General features: G+C 43.0%; 2 protein-coding genes across 2 annotated transcripts; one reads left to right on the forward strand and one right to left on the reverse strand.

The window, feature by feature from the left end:
- Positions 1–807: 807 nt before the first annotated feature.
- nenf (neudesin neurotrophic factor) lies at positions 808–7,889 on the reverse strand. The gene is made up of 4 exons (XM_071382460.1): positions 7,426–7,889; positions 7,033–7,093; positions 5,008–5,111; positions 808–1,533 (listed from the first exon to the last, which is right to left on the reverse strand). The coding sequence occupies exons 1-4, from the start codon at positions 7,606–7,608 to the stop codon at positions 1,357–1,359; spliced, it is 525 nt and encodes a 174-aa protein (XP_071238561.1). The 5' UTR covers positions 7,609–7,889; the 3' UTR covers positions 808–1,356.
- A 3,797-nt stretch (positions 7,890–11,686) lies between these two features.
- Positions 11,687–18,448, forward strand: pacc1 (proton activated chloride channel 1). The gene is made up of 8 exons (XM_071382483.1): positions 11,687–11,934; positions 12,269–12,374; positions 13,046–13,255; positions 13,578–13,732; positions 14,369–14,511; positions 16,366–16,507; positions 16,749–16,859; positions 17,630–18,448. The coding sequence occupies exons 1-8, from the start codon at positions 11,899–11,901 to the stop codon at positions 17,834–17,836; spliced, it is 1,110 nt and encodes a 369-aa protein (XP_071238584.1). The 5' UTR covers positions 11,687–11,898; the 3' UTR covers positions 17,837–18,448.
- Positions 18,449–22,149: the final 3,701 nt, after the last annotated feature.

Below are 22,149 nucleotides of genomic sequence, written 5' to 3' on the forward strand. Positions count from 1 at the left end.
TGTCCTATCCAGATGGAAACTACCTGTCCTATCCAGGAGGAAACTACCTGTCCTATCCAGGTGGAAACTACCTGTCCTATCCAGGAGGAAACTACCTGTCCTATCCAGGAGGAAACTACCTGTCCTATCCAGGTGGAAACTACCTGTCCTATCCAGGTGGAAACTACCTGTCCTATCCAGGAGGAAACTACCTGTCCTATCCAGGAGGAAACAACCTGTCCTATCCAGGAGGAAACAACCTGTCCTATCCAGGAGGAAACAACCTGTCCTATCCAGGAGGAAACTACCTGTCCTATCCAGGAGGAAACTACCTGTCCTATCCAGGAGGAAACTACCTGTCCTATCCAGGAGGAAACTACCTGTCCTATCCAGGAGGAAACTACCTGTCCTATCCAGGAGGAAACTACCTGTCCTATCCAGGAGGAAACTACCTGTCCTATCCAGGAGGACACTACCTGTCCTATCCAGGAGGAAACATCCTGTCCTATCCAGGAGGAAACATCCTGTCCTATCCAGGAGGAAACTACCTGTCCTATCCAGGAGGAAACTACCTGTCCTATCCAGGAGGAAACTACCTGTCCTATCCAGGAGGAAACTACCTGTCCTATCCAGGAGGAAACTACCTGTCCTATCCAGGAGGAAACTACCTGTCCTATCCAGGAGGAAACTACCTGTCCTATCCAGGAGGAAACTACCTGTCCTATCAGCAGGAAACTACCTGTCCTATCCAGGAGGAAACTACCTGTCCTATCAGCAGGAAACTACCTGTCCTATCCAGGTGGAAATGCAAAAATGAGCCAACAAACCTTTCGCTCCTACTATTTTAATAATAATAATAATAATAATATTTTAAACTACTTTAAGATTACATTAATGGTATAGGGCCTGTGCAGCTTCCTAGCTCATTTAACCAATTACAATGATTTAAATTACCAATGGAAAACATTCAGTTCTTAGACTGTAAATACATTTTACAAAGTGTATTTGACTAACAACATAGTAACAAACATGCCATGTTCTCATTGACGTCAACATAAAAATGATATCTTAAAGTACATCTCTTTTAAAGATATAAATATGGTCTCTAAAATAAGGTAAAGAAAATAGAGCTGAAACACATGGCTGCCTATCCCTTGGTAAGGCCACCTTTATGGGCTTCATCAAAGAACATCAAGACATGCAGACCTATCAATTTTGATCTGACTGAGAATTCATAAATAATCAGTTTTCAAATCATGAGCAAATTGAGGATCACACTGTATTGAATCTTCATGGTTTCCACAGTTTTTTTGGGGCGTACCAAAAATATATCAGAGCAACAACAACAAAAAAAAAGTGCCAAAAAACTCCTTTGGATTAGAACTCGTCTCTGACGTTAAAATGAGGTTGGTCTTCAGGCTTGAAGTCCTCATTGGGGCTACCATCCTGGTTGAGGATGTGTATGGCGGTGTAGCCTACAATAGGGTACTTTGTCTTGTACGTGCCCTCAAATACACTCTCAAGGGATTGGAGCTGCTCTTCAGTAAGGCCCGTCTGAAAGAGAGGGGGAAGAAAAAAGGACAAGACACACCCATTTCATTACTAAGAGAATACTAGAGAGAGGGGAAAAAGGGTTTTCTATGGGTTCTTTGTGGAACCATTTCTGAAGAACCCTTTATAGTTCTGCAAAAAGGGTTCGATGGGAGTTAAACATCTACACAGGGGCATTCTCTCCCCCAAGCATTTTTATTTTTTACATTTACTGCATTTCTACACAATTGAAAAACTCAAAAAAATGCAATCAGTCAACAAGGGGACTTAACATTCTACAAACATGTCATATGAGAATTAGCTGCCTGCTACGCACAAGCTCAACACCGGGATTAAAACTCTAGTTTAGTTTCATGTCAACAGTTACCTAGCCATGCCATCTACTACAGCCATCTTTACCTTGTCCAGCCATCCATTTAACTGTCCCCTTTATGACGCTGTACCCCTTTATGATGCTGCACCCTTTCCCCTTTATGACGCTGCACCCCTTCCCCTTTATGACGCTGCACCCCTTTATGATGCTGTACCCCTTCCCCTTTATGACGCTGCACCCCTTCCCCTTTATGACGCTGCACCCCTTTGTAACGCTGCACCCCTTCCCCTTTATGACGTGCACCCCTTTATGCGCTGCACCCCTTTATGACGCTGCACCCCTTCCCCTTTATGACGCTGCACCCCTTCCCCTTTATGACGCTGCACCCCTTCCCCTTTATGACGCTGCACCCCTTCATGACGCTACACCCGTTCCCCTTTATGAAGCTGCACCCCTTTATGACGCTGTACCCCTTCCCCTTTATGATGCTGCACCCCTTTATGACGCTGCACCCCTTCCCCTTTATTTACATTTACATTTATGTCATTTAGCAGACGCTCTTATCCAGAGCGACTTACAAATTGGAAAGTTCATACATATTCATCCTGGTCCCCCCGTGGGGAATGAACCCACAACCCTGGCGTTGCAAGCGCCATGCTCTACCAACTGAGCCACACGGGACCATTATGACGCTGCACCCCTTCCCCTTTATGACGCTGCACCCCTTTATGACGCTGCACCCCTTTATGACGCTGTACCCCTTTATGACGCTGCACCCCTTCCCCTTCATGACGCTGCACCCCTTCATGACGCTGCACCACTTCCCCTTCATGACGCTGCACCCCTTCCCCTTTATGATGCTGCACCCCTTCCCCTTCATGACGCTGCACCCCTTCCCCTTCATGACGCTGCACCCCTTCATGACGCTGCACCCCTTCCCCTTCATGACGCTGCACCCCTTCCCCTTCATGACGCTGCACCCCTTCATGACGCTGCACCACTTCCCCTTCATGACGCTGCACCCCTTCCCCTTCATGACGCTGCACCCCTTCATGACGCTGCACCCCTTCCCCTTTATGACGCTGCACCCCTTCCCCTTCATGATGCTGCACCCCTTCCCCTTCATGACGCTGCACCCCTTCATGACGCTGCACCCCTTCCCCTTCATGACGCTGCACCCCTTCCCCTTCATGACGCTGCACCCCTTCATGACGCTGCACCACTTCCCCTTCATGACGCTGCACCCCTTCCCCTTCATGACGCTGCACCCCTTCATGACGCTGCACCCCTTCCCCTTTATGACGCTGCACCCCTTCCCCTTTATGACGCTGCACCCCTTCCCCTTCATGATGCTGCACCCCTTCCCCTTCATGACGCTGCACCCCTTCATGACGCTGCACCCCTTCCCCTTCATGACGCTGCACCCCTTCATGATGCTGCACCCCTTCCCCTTCATGACGCTGCACCCCTTCCCCTTCATGACGCTGCACCCCTTCATGATGCTGCACCCCTTCCCCTTCATGACGCTGCACCCCTTCCCCTTCATGACGCTGCACCCCTTCCCCTTCATGACGCTGCACCCCTTCCCCTTCATCTGACGCTGCACCCCTTCATGACGCTGCACCCCTTCCCCTTCATGACGCTGCACCCCTTCCCCTTCATGACGCTGCACCCCTTCCCCTTCATGACGCTGCACCCCTTCCCCTTCATGACGCTGCACCCTCTTCATGACGCTGCACCCCTTCCCCTTTATGACGCTGCACCCCTTCCCCTTTATGACGCTGCACCCCTTCCCCTTTATGACGCTGCACCCCTTCCCCTTCATGACGCTGCACCCCTTCCCCTTCATGACGCTGCACCCCTTCCCCTTCATGACGCTGCACCCCTTCCAATTCATGACGCTGCACCCCTTCCAATTCATGACGCTGCACCCCTTCCCCTTCATGACGCTGCACCCCTTCCCCTTCATGACGCTGCACCCCTTCCCCTTCATGACGCTGCACCCCCCCTTCATGACGCTGCACCCCTTCCCCTTTATGAAGCTGCACCCCTTTATGACGCTGCACCCCTTCCCCTTTATGATGCTGCATCCTTCATGACGCTGCACCCCTTCCCCTTCATGACGCTGCACCCCTTCCCCTTCATGACGCTGCACCCCTTCCCCTTCATGACGCTGCACCCCTTCCCCTTCTGCACCCCTTCCCCTTCATGACGCTGCACCCCTTCATGACGCTGCACCCCTTCCCCTTTATGATGCTGCACCCCTTTATGACGCTGCACCCCTTCCCCTTTATTTACATTTACATTTAAGTCATTTAGCAGACGCTCTTATCCAGAGCGACTTACAAATTGGAAAGTTCATACATATTCATCCTGGTCCCCCCGTGGGGAATGAACCCACTAACCCTGGCGTTGCAAGCGCCATGCTCTACCAACTGACGCCACACGGGACCATTCATGACGCTGCACCCCTTCCCCTTCATGACGCTGCACCCCTTCCCTCATGACGATGCACCCCTTCCCCTTCATGACGCTGTACCCCTTCCCCTTCATGACGCTGCACCCCTTCCCCTTCATGACCCTGCACCCCTTCATGACGCTGCACCCCTTCCCCTTCATGACGCTGCACCCCTTCCCCTTCATGACGCTGCACCCCTTCATGACGCTGCACCCCTTCCCCTTCATGACGCTGCACCCCTTCCCCTTCATGACGCTGCACCCCTTCCCCTTCATGACGCTGCACCCCTTCCCCTTCATGACGCTGCACCCCTTCCCCTTCATGACGCTGCACCCCTTCCCCTTCATGACGCTGCATCCCTTCCCCTTCATGACGCTGCACCCCTTCCCCTTCATGACGCTGCACCCCTTCCCCTTCATGACGCTGCACCCCTTCCCCTTCATGACGCTGCACCCCTTCCCCTTCATGTTGCTGCACCCCTTCCCCTTCATGACGCTGCACCCCTTCCCCTTCATGACGCTGCACCCCTTCCCCTTCATGACGCTGCACCCCTTCCCCTTCATGACGCTGCACCCCTTCCCCTTCATGACGCTGCACCCCTTCCCCTTCATGACCCTGCACCCCTTTATGACGCTGCACCCCTTCCCCTTTATGACGCTGCACCCCTTCCCCAGCCCAACCGTTTGTTTTGTTTTCCTTTACTCACAGTGTCAGAAGTCAGATCAGCTGGCTCAAGGGACATTTTGGCCACAGCCCTTGTGCAGTCCTTTCCAACCAAGGCATTGTATGGTCCATCTTTCCCATAGAACTCTACAACGATAAACTATATTAGTCCCTCTGTAATAATAGCTCCTCGGTACTTACAGCTGTTACATATTTGCAGTTTGTGTGGGCCTCACATCGAAACCCCCTTATCCTCTTCCCCTGTTATCTATCTTGTTATTTCCAATGTAATTACCAGGATTAGAGTCAATTCTATTTAAATTCCAGACAATATAGGAAGTACACTGAAATTCCAATTCTCTTCAATGCTTTTCAAGTAGAAAAATGTGGAATTGGAATTTGGTTTACTTTATGAATTGACTGCAATTGAAATGGAATTGACCCCAACCCTGGTAATTACACAGCTTCCTATGTAGATACCCAGTGATTGTGAATAGAGGTCGACCGATTAAATCGGCATGATTAATTAGAGCCGATTTCAAGTTTTCATAACAATCGGTAATCTGCCTTTTTGGACACCGATCATGGCCGATTACATTGCACTCCACGAGGAAACTGCGTGGCAGGCTGACCACCTGTTACGCGGGTGCAGCTTCAAAAGGACCAAGAAGCCAAGGTAAGTTGCTAGCTAGCATTAAACTTATCTTATAAAAAACTATCAATCTTCACATAATCACTAGTTAACTACACATGGTTGATGATATTACTGGTTTAACTTGTTTGTCCTGCGTTGCATATAATCAATGCGGTGGCTGTTAATTTATCATTGAATCACAGCCTACTTCGCCAAGCGGGTGATGATTTTTAAAAAGCGTATTCGCAAAAAAAAGCACATTCGTTGCACAAATGTACCTAACCATAAACATCAGTGCCTTTCTTAAATGCATGTTAGCAGCCAACATTAACTAGGGAAATTGTGTCACTTCTCTTGCGTTCAGTGTAAGCAGAGTCGGGGTACATGCAGCAGTTTGGGCCGCCTGGCTCGTTGCGAACTGTGCTTCTTCCTAACAAAGGCCGTAATTAATTTGCCTGAATTTTACATAATTATGATATAACATTGAAGGTTGTACAATGTAACAGCAATATTTTAACTTAGGGGTGCCACCCGTTTGACAAAATACGGAATGTTTCCGTATTTCACTGAAAGAATAAACATTTTGTTTTTTGAAATGATAGTTTCCGGATTTGACCATATTAATGACCAAAGGCTCGTATTTCTGTGTGTTTATTATAATTAAGTCTATGATTTGATTTGATAGAGCAGTCTGACTGAGCATTCAAACAGCACTTTACTGCGTTTGACAACAGCTCTTCGCAATGCTTGAAGCACAGTGCTGTTTATGACTTCAAGCCTATCAACTCCTGAGATTAGGCTGCCAATACTAAAGTGCCTATAAGAACATCCAATAGTCAATGGTATATGAAATACAAATGGTATAGAGAGAAATAGTCGATGAGTCATAATTCCTATAACAACTACAACTTAAAACTTCTTAACTGGGAATAATTAACAACCAACTTTCATATGTTCTGAGCAAGGAACTTAAACGTTAGCTTTTTTACATGGCACATATTGCACTTTTACTTTCTTCTCCAACACTTTGTTTTTGCATTATTTAAACCAAATTGAACATGTTTCATTATTTATTTGAGACTAAATAGATTTAATTTATATATTAAGTTCAAATAAAAGGGTTCATTGTTCATTAAGTATTGTTGTAATTGTCATTTACAAATATATATATGAAAATCGGCCGACTAATAGGAATAGGCTTATTTTGGTCCTCCAATAATTGGTATCGGCGTTGAAAAATAATAATTGGTCGACCTCTAATTGTGAAGAATCATTCATTCAACATTGACACACAACTTTATCTTGTCTCTTTACTGGCCTGAACTACTGTGATATCATTGGGACGCCACACTAGCAGTCTGTGGAGTTTGATAAGTTATCAACAAGCTGTTCAAGAGATGGGGAGGACACCAACACTGTGTGAGTACTATTTACCTTTTCCCTTGGTAACATCAAACACCACTCCTTTTATGGCCATGTAAATGGGATGCCCCTCCTAAAACACAGCAACAGTTACATTATGTTACTTTTTTGTTGTTGATGAATTAGCATTATTAGTGATAAAGAAAACGATGTCATTGTGTTGGCTGACCACACCCTCACGTTGACAGTCCATTGCATTTACATAAGCAAGACGAGCTATTCATACCTCCATTAGCCTACTGTAGGCTAGTCCTGCTGTAGTGAAGATCACGGGTTACCTACACCCATAGCTCTGGTCCATGTCGTTAGTGCGTGTTCCTCCACTACTACTAGTGAAGGAACGCGACCTAACGCCATGGACCAGAGCTAGCCTACCCATACACCTACATAATAACGAGTACCTACCTCACTCCCGTCGTGCGTTTTTAAATCTTCGTCTGTGAACAGTCGGACAGGTTTTGAGCCTGGTTTGTGTTTTAGTTTAACATCGTCTGCCAAACTCACCACGACAAGCACAAATGTGATAAAAAGTTGCACTGGTGTTACCATGGTTGCCTGACTATTCGGACAAGCCTCAACAACATTCATAAATAATTCCGATGTCCTCTTCTTAGGAGATAATTTGCTTCCTAGTTCCGGTTTTCTCTCTCTGTCGCTCTGACTACCCTAAGAAACCAAGAAATGAGTCCGCGAACACAAGTAGACTACTAGAGAAGAAAGTGGAATTAAAGTTTGAGGTAAACTTGATCCATGTCCCCAGATAAATATTTGATTTCACTTAACGTTCAGTAGATGGGTCATGTGGTTTCTGATCACGTTCCTAAGAATCATATGTTTTGCCGGCGGCCAAAAGTGCATGTGCATGTGATAGTCGGGTCAAATTGGTTGCCTCTTTTAAACCCGTTCTGGGACCAGTTTACACTTCCACACAATCCAATAACAGTTACCGAGAGGGAAAAAAATGTAACTGTCATCAGTTAAGCAGTTAAGGGCAATGCCTACAAATATATTACCGTTCTCCTGGCAGTAGGATATAATAATGGCAGCACGGTCGCGGAGTTTCTTTCCTCAAAATAAGAGTCCCTCTACAAAGACGTACTAAACTTTGGGAATATCGGATTTAAAAAAAAATCTAGTGCAGTTGTTGTAATATTAGAATGCACGAGGTGCAATTTCGAAATTGGGTAGATGTTCCCCAATACTGGAAGGGGGGACCCGAGCGAAAACGTTTGGGAACCACTACTCTAGTGCAGTACAACTATTTTTTTCACAGCATTGCAACCACCTTAAACATTTTTTTATTGATAATTAACTTAAATGTAATAACTTTGTTAAAAAGTAAGTAACTTAAATATATATATTGTATTATTCATACCAGCATTTCTTTAGAAAGTTTACACCAATACTGGTACACTTGTTAATTCCGTGTGTAACTCTGTGTTGTTGTTTGTGTCGAACTGGTTTGCTTTATCTTGGCCAGGTCGCAGTTGTAAATGAGAACTTGTTCTCAACTAGCCTACCTGGTTAAAATAAAGGTGAAATAAATAAAACATAAAAAAATATGTTGAAAACTATTGTTTAGTGCTCTCAAAGTCAAATCTGGACCTCTAAGCCAGTTCCAATGTGTTTTTTCATTGTTCCCCTCTAATCAGGGACTGATTTAGACCTGGGACACCAGGTGGGTGATTCCCCTCTAATCAGGGACTGAGTTAGATCTGGGACACCAGGTGGGTGATTCCCCTCTAATCAGGGACTGATTTAGACCTGGGACACCAGGTGGATGATTCCCCTCTAATCAGGGACTGAGTTAGATCTGGGACACCAGGTGGGTGATTCCCCTCTAATCAGGGACTGAGTTAGACCTGGGACACCAGGTGGGTGATTCCCCTCTAATCAGGGACTGAGTTAGATCTGGGACACCAGGTGGGTGATTCCCCTCTAATCAGGGACTGATTTAGACCTGGGACACCAGGTGGGTGATTCCCCTCTAATCAGGGACTGAGTTAGATCTGGGACACCAGGTGGGTGATTCCCCTCTAATCAGGGACTGATTTAGACCTGGGACACCAGGTGGGTGATTCCCCTCTAATCAGGGACTGATTTAGACCTGGGACACCAGGTGGGTGATTCCCCTCTAATCAGGGACTGATTTAGACCTGGGACACCAGGTGGATGATTCCCCTCTAATCAGGGACTGAGTTAGACCTGGGACACCAGGTGGGTTATTCCCCTCTAATCAGGGACTGAGTTAGACCTGGGACACCAGGTGGGTGATTCCCCTCTAATCAGGAACTGATTTAGACCTGGGACACCAGGTGGGTGATTCCCCTCTAATCAGGGACTGAGTTAGACCTGGGACACCAGGTGGGTGATTCCCCTCTAATCAGGAACTGATTTAGACCTGGGACACCAGGTGGGTGATTCCCCTCTAATCAGGGACTGAGTTAGACCTGGGACACCAGGTGGGTGATTCCCCTCTAATCAGGAACTGAGTTAGACCTGGGACACCAGGTGGGTGATTCCCCTCTAATCAGGGACTGAGTTAGACCTGGGACACCAGGTGGGTGATTCCCCTCTAATCAGGAACTGATTTAGACCTGGGACACCAGGTGGGTGATTCCCCTCTAATCAGGGACTGAGTTAGACCTGGGACACCAGGTGGGTGATTCCCCTCTAATCAGGAACTGAGTTAGACCTGGGACACCAGGTGGGTGATTCCCCTCTAATCAGGGACTGAGTTAGACCTGGGACACCAGGTGGGCGATTCCCCTCTAATCAGGGACTGATTTAGACCTGGGACACCAGGTGGGTGATTCCCTTCTAATCAGGGAGTGATTTAGACCTGGGACACCAGGTGGGTGATTCCCCTCTAATCAGGGACTGATTTAGACCAGGTGGGTGCAATTAATTATCAGGTAGAACATAAAACCAGCAGGCTCATCAGTCTACACACAAATACCCCATAATGACAAAGTGAAAACTGTTTTTAAAATTTTAGCAAATGTATTAAACATTTAAAACAGAAATACCTTATTTACATACAGTGGCAAGTAAAAGTATGTGAACCGTTTGGAAATACCTGGATTTCTGCATAAATTGGGCATCAAATTTAATCTGATCTTCATCTAAGTCACAACAATAGATAAACATAGTGTGTTTAAACAGCTTAGGGTTGTTGTCCTGTTGGAAGGTGAACCTTCGCCCCAGTCTGAGGTCCATAGCTCTCTGGAGCAGGTTTTCATCAAGGATCTCTCTGTACTTTGCTCCGTTCATCTTTCCCTCGATCCTGACTAGTCTCCCAGTCCCTGCCGCTGAAAAACATCCCCATAGCATGATGTTGCCACCACCATGCTTCAACGTAGGGATGGTGCCAGGTTTCCTCCAGACTTGACGCTTGGCATTCAGGCCAAAGAGTTCAATCTTGGTTTCATCAGACCAGAGAATCTTGTTTCTCATCTGAGAGTCTTTAGGTGCCATTCTGCAAACTTCAAGCAGACTGTCATGTGCCTTTTACTGAGGAGTGGCTTCCGTCTGGCCACTCTACCATAAAGGCCTGATTGGTGGAGTGCTGCAGAGATGGTTGTCCTTCTGGAAGGTTCTACCATCTCCACAAAGGAACTCTGGAGCTCTGTTGGAGTGACCATCGGGTTCTTGGTCACCTCCCTGACCAAGGCCATTCTTCCCCGATTGCTCAGTTTGGCCGGGCGGTCAGCTCTAGGAAGAGTCTTGGTGGTTCCAAACTTCTTCCATTTAAGAATGATGGAGGCCACTGTGTTCTTGGGGACCTTCAATGCTGCAGAAATGTTTTGGTACCCTTCCCCAGATCTGTGCCTCGACACAATCCTGTCTCGGAGCTCTATGGACAATTCCTTCGACCTTGTTGCTTGGTTTTTGCTCTGACATTCACTGTCAACTTGTGGGACCTTATATAGACAGGTGTTTGCCTTTCCAAATCATATCAAATCATTTGAATTTACCACAGATGGACTCCAATCAAGTTGTAGAAACATCTTCAGGATGATCAATGGAAACAGGATGCACCTGAGCTCAATTTCGAGTCTCATAGCAAAGGGTCTGAATACTTACAGTACCAGTCTCAAGTTTGGACACACCTACTCATTCAAGAGTTTTTATTTATTTTTACTATTTTCTACATTGTAGAATAATAGTGAAGACTTCAAAACTATGAAAAAACACATATGGAATAATGTAGTAACCAAAGAAGTGTTAAACAAATCAAAATATATTTAACATTTAGATTCTTCAAAGTAGCCACCATTTGCCTTGATGACAGCTTTGCACACATTCTCTCAACCAGCTTCACCTGGAATGATTTTCCAACAGTCTTGAAGGAGTTCCCACATATGCTGAACACTTGTTGAAATGAAATGACACCATATAACGATTCTACAGACCCCACTTTTAAATCGGCACAAAGAAACGTTTTTTTTCACTATAAGCCCAATATTGGCAACATGGTCTTAAAATAACTTTTAATCATTTTTTACACAAATTCCTTTTTTCATTTGTTTATAAGCACAATAAAAATCGACATTGATTAAAATGTAATACATTTTTAATGAGTTATCCACCTTGCCATGTTTTGAAATGTGGGCTTTTATTTTGGAAGTTTCCTCATTACCATAGGAATGAGTGACGTCATCGTCAGTGCTCGCAGAATAGTAGTACAATATAGGTGTTTTCTGCTGCTTAATAACTACGCACGAACGTGAACGAATCCACCAGTTTAATATCTCTACCTGCGTGAGATCCACATGATGAGAAAATTATATTATGAATAAAAATGGATCATTTATAATATCCGGAGTTTTAATTAACTATATAGTAAGTCGAAGTATTCTTTGAAGACGAATCGGAATGCTTCCGAAGGAGACCTCCCGGTCATACCACGAAGTAAGTTCTGCCACTGACGGATTTTAATTGATTATTGATTTCATATCATTATCAATTACTTTACAATCGTATCTATCTGTATTGATCGATCACCTTTCAGGAAGTTGGGCGGAAAACATTGGGACTTCTCTAGGAGGTGATCCTCGTAAAGAAACAATATCATGTGACTTACAGCTGACTTTTAAGACGTTTGCTTTACAATTACAGTAGGGTACTTGGAAGTCTACAGACCTACCTGATCTGAAAGTGGAAGACACTGTGTACTTTATATACACTGATACTTTGTGTTAAATCAACCATTAATGATATAAATCTGTAACGTTATTTGATACAGTTCAACGACGAGGAAGAACTTCAAACCCCAGACTTCTACCAAGACAATGACAGTGCCAACGGTGGCCTGGAGGAGCCAGAACAATCCATTGCCAGTGTTCTACCAGGTGTTTTTTTTTATTTTATTTTTTACTTTATTCAATTGTATTTTATATTCTATTCTATCCTATTATAGTCTATCCTATTCTTTTCTATCCTATTGTAGTATATTCTATTATAGTATATTCTAGTCTGTTCTACTATAGTCTATTCTATTCTATTATAGTCTATTCTATCCTATTATAGTATATTCTATCCTATTCTAGTCTATCCTATTCTATTATAGTCTATTCTATCCTATTCTTTTCTATCCTATTCTAGTCTATTCTATCCTATTCTATTCTATCCTATTCTAGTCTATCCTATTCTATTATAGTCTATTCTATCCTATTCTTTTCTATCCTATTCTAGTCTATCCTATTCTATTATAGTCTATTCTATCCTATTCTATCCTATTCTTTTCTATCCTATTCTAGTCTATTCTATCCTATTCTATTATAGTCTATTCTATTCTTTTCTATCCTATTCTAGTCTATTCCCCCAAAATAATATTGTAAAGACTATCATATTCATACTACTGTAATTATTCATATTAATATTAATAATATTCATATTATCTTTATTACTTATAATATGTAATTCATGTATTGATTAACAATCTGTCCTTACCATTTAATTATTATTTTATCATTTTGGCCTTTATTTATTTATACCTTTTATATTTACCGTATTATTCCAGAGGAGGACATAGTGAACAGCAATCCATTTACACTATTCAACAAGGCCTGTCTGAAGAACGTGTTCACTGTCCTGCTGCTGTTCATCTACCTGGTGTTGACTGCTGTGGCTGTGTTCCTGGCCTATCAAACCATCACCGACTTCATGGAGAAGCTCAGTCACCCCGTCATGTCTGTCACATACAAGGAGGTGGATGTCTTCTCTCCCCCGGGTTGGTGGAACTGCTCCCAAGTACAGATCTAGGATCAGCCTCCCTCAATCCTAACCTTAAACATTAGTGTGGGGGGTGGGATGAAAACTGACCCTAGATCAGCGTCCAGGGGCAACTTTACCCTATGTTTAATAAAGGTGTCAATTTAGCAGGTTTTATTTGTTACAATACTGATCAGAGAGAATATCGTTTTTAAACATACTTTTTTTTAAAAACAGAATATCATGCTTATATTTATGTTTTTTGAGAGAACGTGTTCAATTTGATTTAATTCTTGGTTTTCTTGATGAAACTTTATTTTCTTGTCCTTGTTTGTGAGCAGGCATCGCCCTGTACCCCGGTACGGCTCAGCTGCTGAGCTGTAAGCACTACTACCACGCCCATATCCCCCCGCTGGTCACCCCAGGGAAGCCCCAGCCAGGAGACTGTGTCATGGAGGAAGTGACCTACACTGGCCCCTACACCAACCATACTGTGGTGAGAACCATACTATTATAGAGCCCCTACACCAACCACACTGTTGTGAGAACCATACTATTATAGAGCCCCTACACCAACCACACTGTGGTGAGAACCATAATATTATAGAGCCCCTACACCAACCACACTGTGGTGAGAACCATACTACTATAGAGCCCCTACACCAACCACACTGTGGTGAGAACAACACGTCTATAGATAGAACACAGCAACATTTCTTCTAAGTATTTTCATTCATTCATTGGTCGCTTGCTTGGTTGATTGGTCGGTCGGATGGTTGGTTGGTTGATTGGTTGGTTGCTTGGTCGGTTGGTTGAATGGTCGGTTGGTTGCTTGGTCGGTTGGTGGCTTGGTTGGTTGGTTGATTGGTCGGTTGGTTGATTGGTCGGTTGGTTGTTTGGTCGGTTGGTTGATTGGTCGGTTGGTTGGTTGCTTGGTCGGTTGATTGGTCGGTTGGTTGGTTATTAATCTCTCATGGACAAGGTACGTAACATAAATGGTATTTGACGGAGTTATGCAAGATTTTAGTTCTGGGTTTCTGAGATTGGTTGGTTGGTTGGTTGGTTGGTTGGTTTGTTCGTTCAGCCATTCAGTCATTCATTTAATACATGAATTCCTCTCCTGGTGGTGTAGAAGCAAGCCCTGGTGGTCAGCGGTCCAACAGATGTCAGAAACAGGGAGTTGATCTTCCTGCAGTTCAGTCAGAACGAGACAGAAGAGGATTTTAGTGCCATCACATACATGCTCTTCGACAAATACAACGACCTGTCCAGAAGGTAAAGCCCAGTTTAATACAACGACCTGTCCAGAAGGTAAAGCACTGGCCCAGTTTAATACAACGACCTGTCCAGAAGGTAAATCACTGGCCCAGTTTAATACAACGACCTGTCCAGAAGGTAAATCACTGGCCCAGTTTAATACAACGACCTGTCCAGAAGGTAAAGCACTGGCCCAGTTTAATACATCGACCTGTCCAGAAGGTAAATCACTGGCCCAGTTTAATACAACGACCTGTCCAGAAGGTAAATCCCTGGCCCAGTTTAATACAACGACCTGTCCAGAAGGTAAATCACTGGCACAGTTTAATACAACGACCTGTCCAGAAGGTAAATCACTGGCCCAGTTTAATACAACGACCTGTCCAGAAGGTAAATCACTGGCACAGTTTAATACAACGACCTGTCCAGAAGGTAAATCACTGGCACAGTTTAATACAACGACCTGTCCAGAAGGTAAAGCACTGGCCCAGTTTAATACACAGGTTTCAAACTTAATTCCTGGAGGGCTGAGTGTCTGCAGGTTTTTTCACTCCCCCGTGTACTTGATAGATCAATTTAGGTAATTGATTAGTTAGGAACTCCTCTCACCTCCCCTTATCTAGGTCTTGATTGGACATGAATTGAAAGGAGATAACAAACACCAGCACAAACTCAGCCCTCCAGTAATAGAGTTTAAAATCCCAGGTTTAGAGTAGTAGAGTTTTAAATCCCTGATTTAGAGTGTAATATTGTTTTAAATCCCTTGTTTAGAGTGTAATATTGTTTAAAATCCCTGGTTTAGAGTGTAGTAGAGTTTTAAATCCCTGGTTTAGAGTGTAATAGAGTTTAAAATCCCTGGTTTAGAGTGTAATAGAGTTTTAAATCCCTGGTTTAGAGAGTAATATTGTTTAAAATCCCTGGTTTAGAGTGGAATAGAGTTTTAAATCCCTGGTTTAGAGAGTAATATTGTTTAAAATCCCTGGTTTAGAGTGTAATATTGTTTAAAATCCCTGCTTTAGAGAGTAATATTGTTTAAAATCCCTGGTTTAGAGTGTAATATTGTTTAAAATCCCTTGTTTAGAGTGTAGTAGAGTTTTAAATCTCTGGTTTAGAGTGTAATAGAGTTTTAAATCTATGGTTTAGAGTGTAATAGAGGTTTAAATCCCTGGTTTAGAGTGTAATATTGTTTAAAATCCCTGGTTTAGAGTGTAATATTGTTTAAAATCCCTGGTTTAGAGTGTAATATTGTTTAAAATCCCTGGTTTAGAGTGTAATATTGTTTAAAATCCCTGGTTTAGACTGTAGTAGAGTTTTAAATCCCTGGTTTAGAGTGTAATATTGTTTTAAATCTCTGGTTTAGAGTGTAGTAGAGTTTTAAATCTCTGGTTTAGAGTGTAGTATTGTTTAAAATCCCTGGTTTAGAGTGTAATATTGTTTTAAATCCCTGGTTTAGAGTGTAATAGAGTTTAAAATCCCTGGTTTAGAGTGTAATAGAGTTTTAAATCCCTGGTTTAGAGTGTAGTAGAGTTTTAAATCCCTGGTTTAGAGTGTAATATTGTTTTAAATCTCTGGTTTAGAGTGTAATATTGTTTTAAATCTCTGGTTTAGAGTGTAGTAGAGTTTTAAATCTCTGGTTTAGAGTGTAGTATTGTTTAAAATCCCTGGTTTAGAGTGTAATATTGTTTTAAATCCCTGGTTTAGAGTGTAATAGAGTTTTAAATCCCTGGTTTAGAGTGTAATAGAGTTTTAAATCCCTGGTTTAGAGTGTAATAGAGTTTTAAATCCCTGGTTTAGAGTGTAGTAGAGTGTAACCTAAGTGTAATGAGATGTGCGTATAACAACAACCATTTTGCCCTCTACCTCCTGTTATAGCGTGAATAAATCAGGGTTCATGCAGGACTGTGAGAGAAACTACTCCATGGTGACGTTCTCTGGAGGCTTCAGGACCTGGGTCAAGATGTCACTGGTCAAGACCTCTGGGAAGAAAAACGAGTCCATGGAGTTCCGGCAAGAGGTCAGTATTGTTTGTAAACATTCAGGTTTCCTTAAAATGTTGTCTATTTTTTTAAATAAGATTAGCTAAATTATTAATTTTAGCATCTACTGTGGTAGAAAACATACAACATGTTGCAAAAACGACATTTTTCCTTGACATATTCCAATTTGTAGCTGTCATTATTTTTTGTCCCTAATTGAGTACAAAATGTTTTCTACATCGTGACAAAGTTATAACAAAAGTTGTCTGTTCTTCCCAGTCTAGTGTGGTCAAATATAATGACAAGAGGCCTGTATCCGAGCAAAAAGCCATTCAGCTCTTCTTTGTTGTGTTTGAATGGAGGGATCCCTTTGTACAAGAAGTCAGAGATGTAAGTGGAACACATTCATATTGCATTACTAGAATAGTATCTGTTCTGTTTTTTTCCATTCCTAGTCTAGTTTATCTTATTCTATTCTACTCGTGTAGTTATTTCTCCTGTCTCAGCTCTGAGGGGGGAAAAGCAGACTCATACGACTGAACAACAGACTCATACGACTGAACAACAGACTCGTACGACTGAACAACAGACTCGTACGACTGAACAACAGACTCGTACGACTGAACAACTGACTCGTACGACTGAACAACTGACTCATACGACTGAACAACTGACTCATACGACTGAACAACAGACTCATACGACTGAACAACTGACTCATACGACTGAACAACTGACTCATACGACTGAACAACTGAGTCATACGACTGAACAACTGACTCATACGACTGAACAACAGACTCATACGACTGAACAACAGACTCATACGACTGAACAACAGACTCATACGACCGAACAACAGACTCATACGACCGAACAACAGACTCATACGACCGAACAACTGACTCATACGACCGAACAACTGACTCATACGACCGAACAACTGAGTCATACGACCGAACAACTGAGTCATACGACTGAACAACTGAGTCATACGACTGAACAACTGAGTCATACGACTGAACAACTGAGTCATACGACTGAACAACTGAGTCATACGACTGAACAACTGACTCATACGACTGAACAACTGACTCATACGACTGAACAACAGACTCATAACGAACAATGAAACATTTGACCCCTTGTTTCGTCCACAGATTGTGACAGCCAACCCGTGGAATACCGTAGCCATCCTGTGCGGTGTGTTCATGGCTCTGTTCAAGGCTGCTAACTTTGCCAGTTTTAGTGTGAAATGGGTCATCAAGATTCGTAAGAGGCATCTGAGGAACAGAAACAGGGAACTGACCGCGTCGTCTCAGAGATACGTAGTAACTAATACGGATATTAATAGATTAGAAGAATAACTTTCAATTTTTTTTCCCGTGAATGAACTTCTTTCAACCAATCAATGAGGCACTTGCTTTGAACTGCAAATATTGCCCTAGGTTATGGGCAGCGTTTTTAAAAATGTTGTTTTGGGATCATCACATTTTGTATGTTTAAGTATTGAAGAGATTGTAACGTATATGATTTTAGACAACTCAACTCAAAGGTCAAATTCACAATGATTTTTGTTTCTTTATACATAAGTCATATGTAGCATTCCAAAATGTGACTGGGAAATAGGATTGTGAAATGTATTTATGAATGTTATGAAACTTGTTTATACCACCAACAACTGATATGAACTACTGACATGTAAGGCAAAAGGGAACTTCCTCCGTTTACCTTTCATAACATTCTTAAATCTGAGTTTCAATTGAGCAGTGAGATGTTTTAAAACGTGATTTATTTTTTATTTTTAGAATAACTTAAATTCTTAAGTATCTTATCGCCTCTAAATTACTGGATGTTTTATGTATATACTGTATATAAAACAAATGTAAAGGGAACAGTGAGTAATGCTTACCAAATGTGGACCATGATGCAATTGCTTATTTGTTTGTTTTTCCGTTGTTTGTTTCCCTTCTTTTTTTTTTACAAAGAATTGGTGAATCTAGAACGAAGGAGTCAATCTCACTGGATGACTCATACGACTGAACAACGGACTCGTACGACTGAACAACAGACTCGTACGACTGAACAACAGACTCGTACGACTGAACAACGGACTCGTGCGACTGAACAACTGACTCATACGACTGAACAACGGACTTGTGCGACTGAACAACGGACTCATACGACCGAACAACTGAGTCATACGACCGAACAACTGAGTCATACGACCGAACAACGGACTCGTACGACTGAACAACTGACTCATACGACCGAACAACTGAGTCATACGACCGAACAACTGAGTCATACGACCGAACAACGGACTCGTACGACTGAACAACTGACTCATACCACTGAACAACGGACTCATACGACTGAACAACAGACTCGTACGACTGAACAACAGACTCGTACGACTGAACAACAGACTCGTACGACTGAACAACTGACTCGTACGACTGAACAACTGACTCATACGACTGAACAACTGACTCATACGACTGAACAACAGACTCATACGACTGAACAACTGACTCATACGACTGAACAACTGACTCATACGACTGAACAACTGAGTCATACGACTGAACAACTGACTCATACGACTGAACAACTGACTCATACGACTGAACAACTGAGTCATACGACTGAACAACTGAGTCATACGACTGAACAACTGAGTCATACGACTGAACAACTGACTCATACGACTGAACAACTGAGTCATACGACTGAACAACTGACTCATACGACTGAACAACTGACTCATACGACTGAACAACAGACTCATACGACTGAACAACTGACTCATACGACTGAACAACAGACTCATACGACTGAACAACAGACTCATACGACCGAACAACAGACTCATACGACCGAACAACAGACTCATACGACCGAACAACAGACTCATACGACCGAACAACTGACTCATACGACCGAACAACTGACTCATACGACCGAACAACTGAGTCATACGACCGAACAACTGAGTCATACGACCGAACAACTGAGTCATACGACTGAACAACTGAGTCATACGACTGAACAACTGAGTCATACGACTGAACAACGGACTTGTGCGACTGAACAACGGACTCATACGACCGAACAACTGAGTCATACGACCGAACAACTGAGTCATACGACCGAACAACGGACTCGTACGACTGAACAACTGACTCATACGACCGAACAACTGAGTCATACGACCGAACAACTGAGTCATACGACCGAACAACGGACTCGTACGACTGAACAACTGACTCATACCACTGAACAACGGACTCATACGACTGAACAACAGACTCGTACGACTGAACAACAGACTCGTACGACTGAACAACAGACTCGTACGACTGAACAACTGACTCGTACGACTGAACAACTGACTCATACGACTGAACAACTGACTCATACGACTGAACAACAGACTCATACGACTGAACAACTGACTCATACGACTGAACAACTGACTCATACGACTGAACAACTGAGTCATACGACTGAACAACTGACTCATACGACTGAACAACTGACTCATACGACTGAACAACTGAGTCATACGACTGAACAACTGAGTCATACGACTGAACAACTGAGTCATACGACTGAACAACTGAGTCATACGACTGAACAACTGAGTCATACGACTGAACAACTGAGTCATACGACTGAACAACTGAGTCATACGACTGAACAACTGACTCATACGACTGAACAACTGAGTCATACGACTGAACAACTGAGTCATACGACTGAACAACTGAGTCATACGACTGAACAACTGACTCATACGACTGAACAACTGACTCATACGACTGAACAACTGACTCATACGACTGAACAACAGACTCATACGACTGAACAACAGACTCATAACGAACAATGAAACATTTGACCCCTTGTTTCGTCCACAGATTGTGACAGCCAACCCGTGGAATACCGTAGCCATCCTGTGCGGTGTGTTCATGGCTCTGTTCAAGGCTGCTAACTTTGCCAGTTTTAGTGTGAAATGGGTCATCAAGATTCGTAAGAGGCATCTGAGGAACAGAAACAGGGAACTGACCGCGTCGTCTCAGAGATACGTAGTAACTAATACGGATATTAATAGATTAGAAGAATAACTTTCAATTTTTTTTCCCGTGAATGAACTTCTTTCAACCAATCAATGAGGCACTTGCTTTGAACTGCAAATATTGCCCTAGGTTATGGGCAGCGTTTTTAAAAATGTTGTTTTGGGATCATCACATTTTGTATGTTTAAGTATTGAAGAGATTGTAACGTATATGATTTTAGACAACTCAACTCAAAGGTCAAATTCACAATGATTTTTGTTTCTTTATACATAAGTCATATGTAGCATTCCAAAATGTGACTGGGAAATAGGATTGTGAAATGTATTTATGAATGTTATGAAACTTGTTTATACCACCAACAACTGATATGAACTACTGACATGTAAGGCAAAAGGGAACTTCCTCCGTTTACCTTTCATAACATTCTTAAATCTGAGTTTCAATTGAGCAGTGAGATGTTTTAAAACGTGATTTATTTTTTATTTTTAGAATAACTTAAATTCTTAAGTATCTTATCGCCTCTAAATTACTGGATGTTTTATGTATATACTGTATATAAAACAAATGTAAAGGGAACAGTGAGTAATGCTTACCAAATGTGGACCATGATGCAATTGCTTATTTGTTTGTTTTTCCGTTGTTTGTTTCCCTTCTTTTTTTTTTTACAAAGAATTGGTGAATCTAGAACGAAGGAGTCAATCTCACTGGATGACTCATACGACTGAACAACGGACTCGTACGACTGAACAACAGACTCGTACGACTGAACAGCAGACTCGTACGACTGAACAACAGACTCGTACGACTGAACAACGGACTCGTGCGACTGAACAACTGACTCATACGACTGAACAACGGACTTGTGCGACTGAACAACGGACTCATACGACCGAACAACTGAGTCATACAACCGAACAACTGAGTCATACGACCGAACAACGGACTCGTACGACTGAACAACTGACTCATACGACCGAACAACTGAGTCATACGACCAAACAACAGACTCATACGACTGAACAACTGACTCATACGACCGAACAACTGACTCATACGACCGAACAACTGACTCATACGACCGAACAACTGACTCATACGACCGAACAACTGACTCATACCACCGAACAACTGACTCATACCACTGAACAACTGACTCATACGACCGAACAACTGACTCATACCACTGAACAACTGACTCATACGACCGAACAACTGACTCATACGACCGAACAACTGACTCATACGACCGAACAACTGACTCATACGACCGAACAACTGACTCATACGACCGAACAACTGACTCATACCACTGAACAACTGACTCATACCACTGAACAACTGAGTCATACGACTGAACAACAGACTGTTACTGAACCCAGAGTAATAGTCTACTACTGTTTTCTTTGCTTCTACACACTAGGCGAACATTTACGAATACCACCTCATCCTGCCTGTTGCTTTCTACATTATTTACACATCTTGGAAAAACTGGACTGATCAACAAGTACCTGGGATTTACTTGAAATTGTGTATAGCTTTTACTGTGAAATAAAACCGTTTGCTGTGCAATTGATTGTGTTTAGTCACTTTCTATGACC

Source organism: Salvelinus alpinus, chromosome 34 (genome assembly GCF_045679555.1).
Source record: "Salvelinus alpinus chromosome 34, SLU_Salpinus.1, whole genome shotgun sequence".
NCBI lineage: Eukaryota > Metazoa > Chordata > Actinopteri > Salmoniformes > Salmonidae > Salvelinus > Salvelinus alpinus.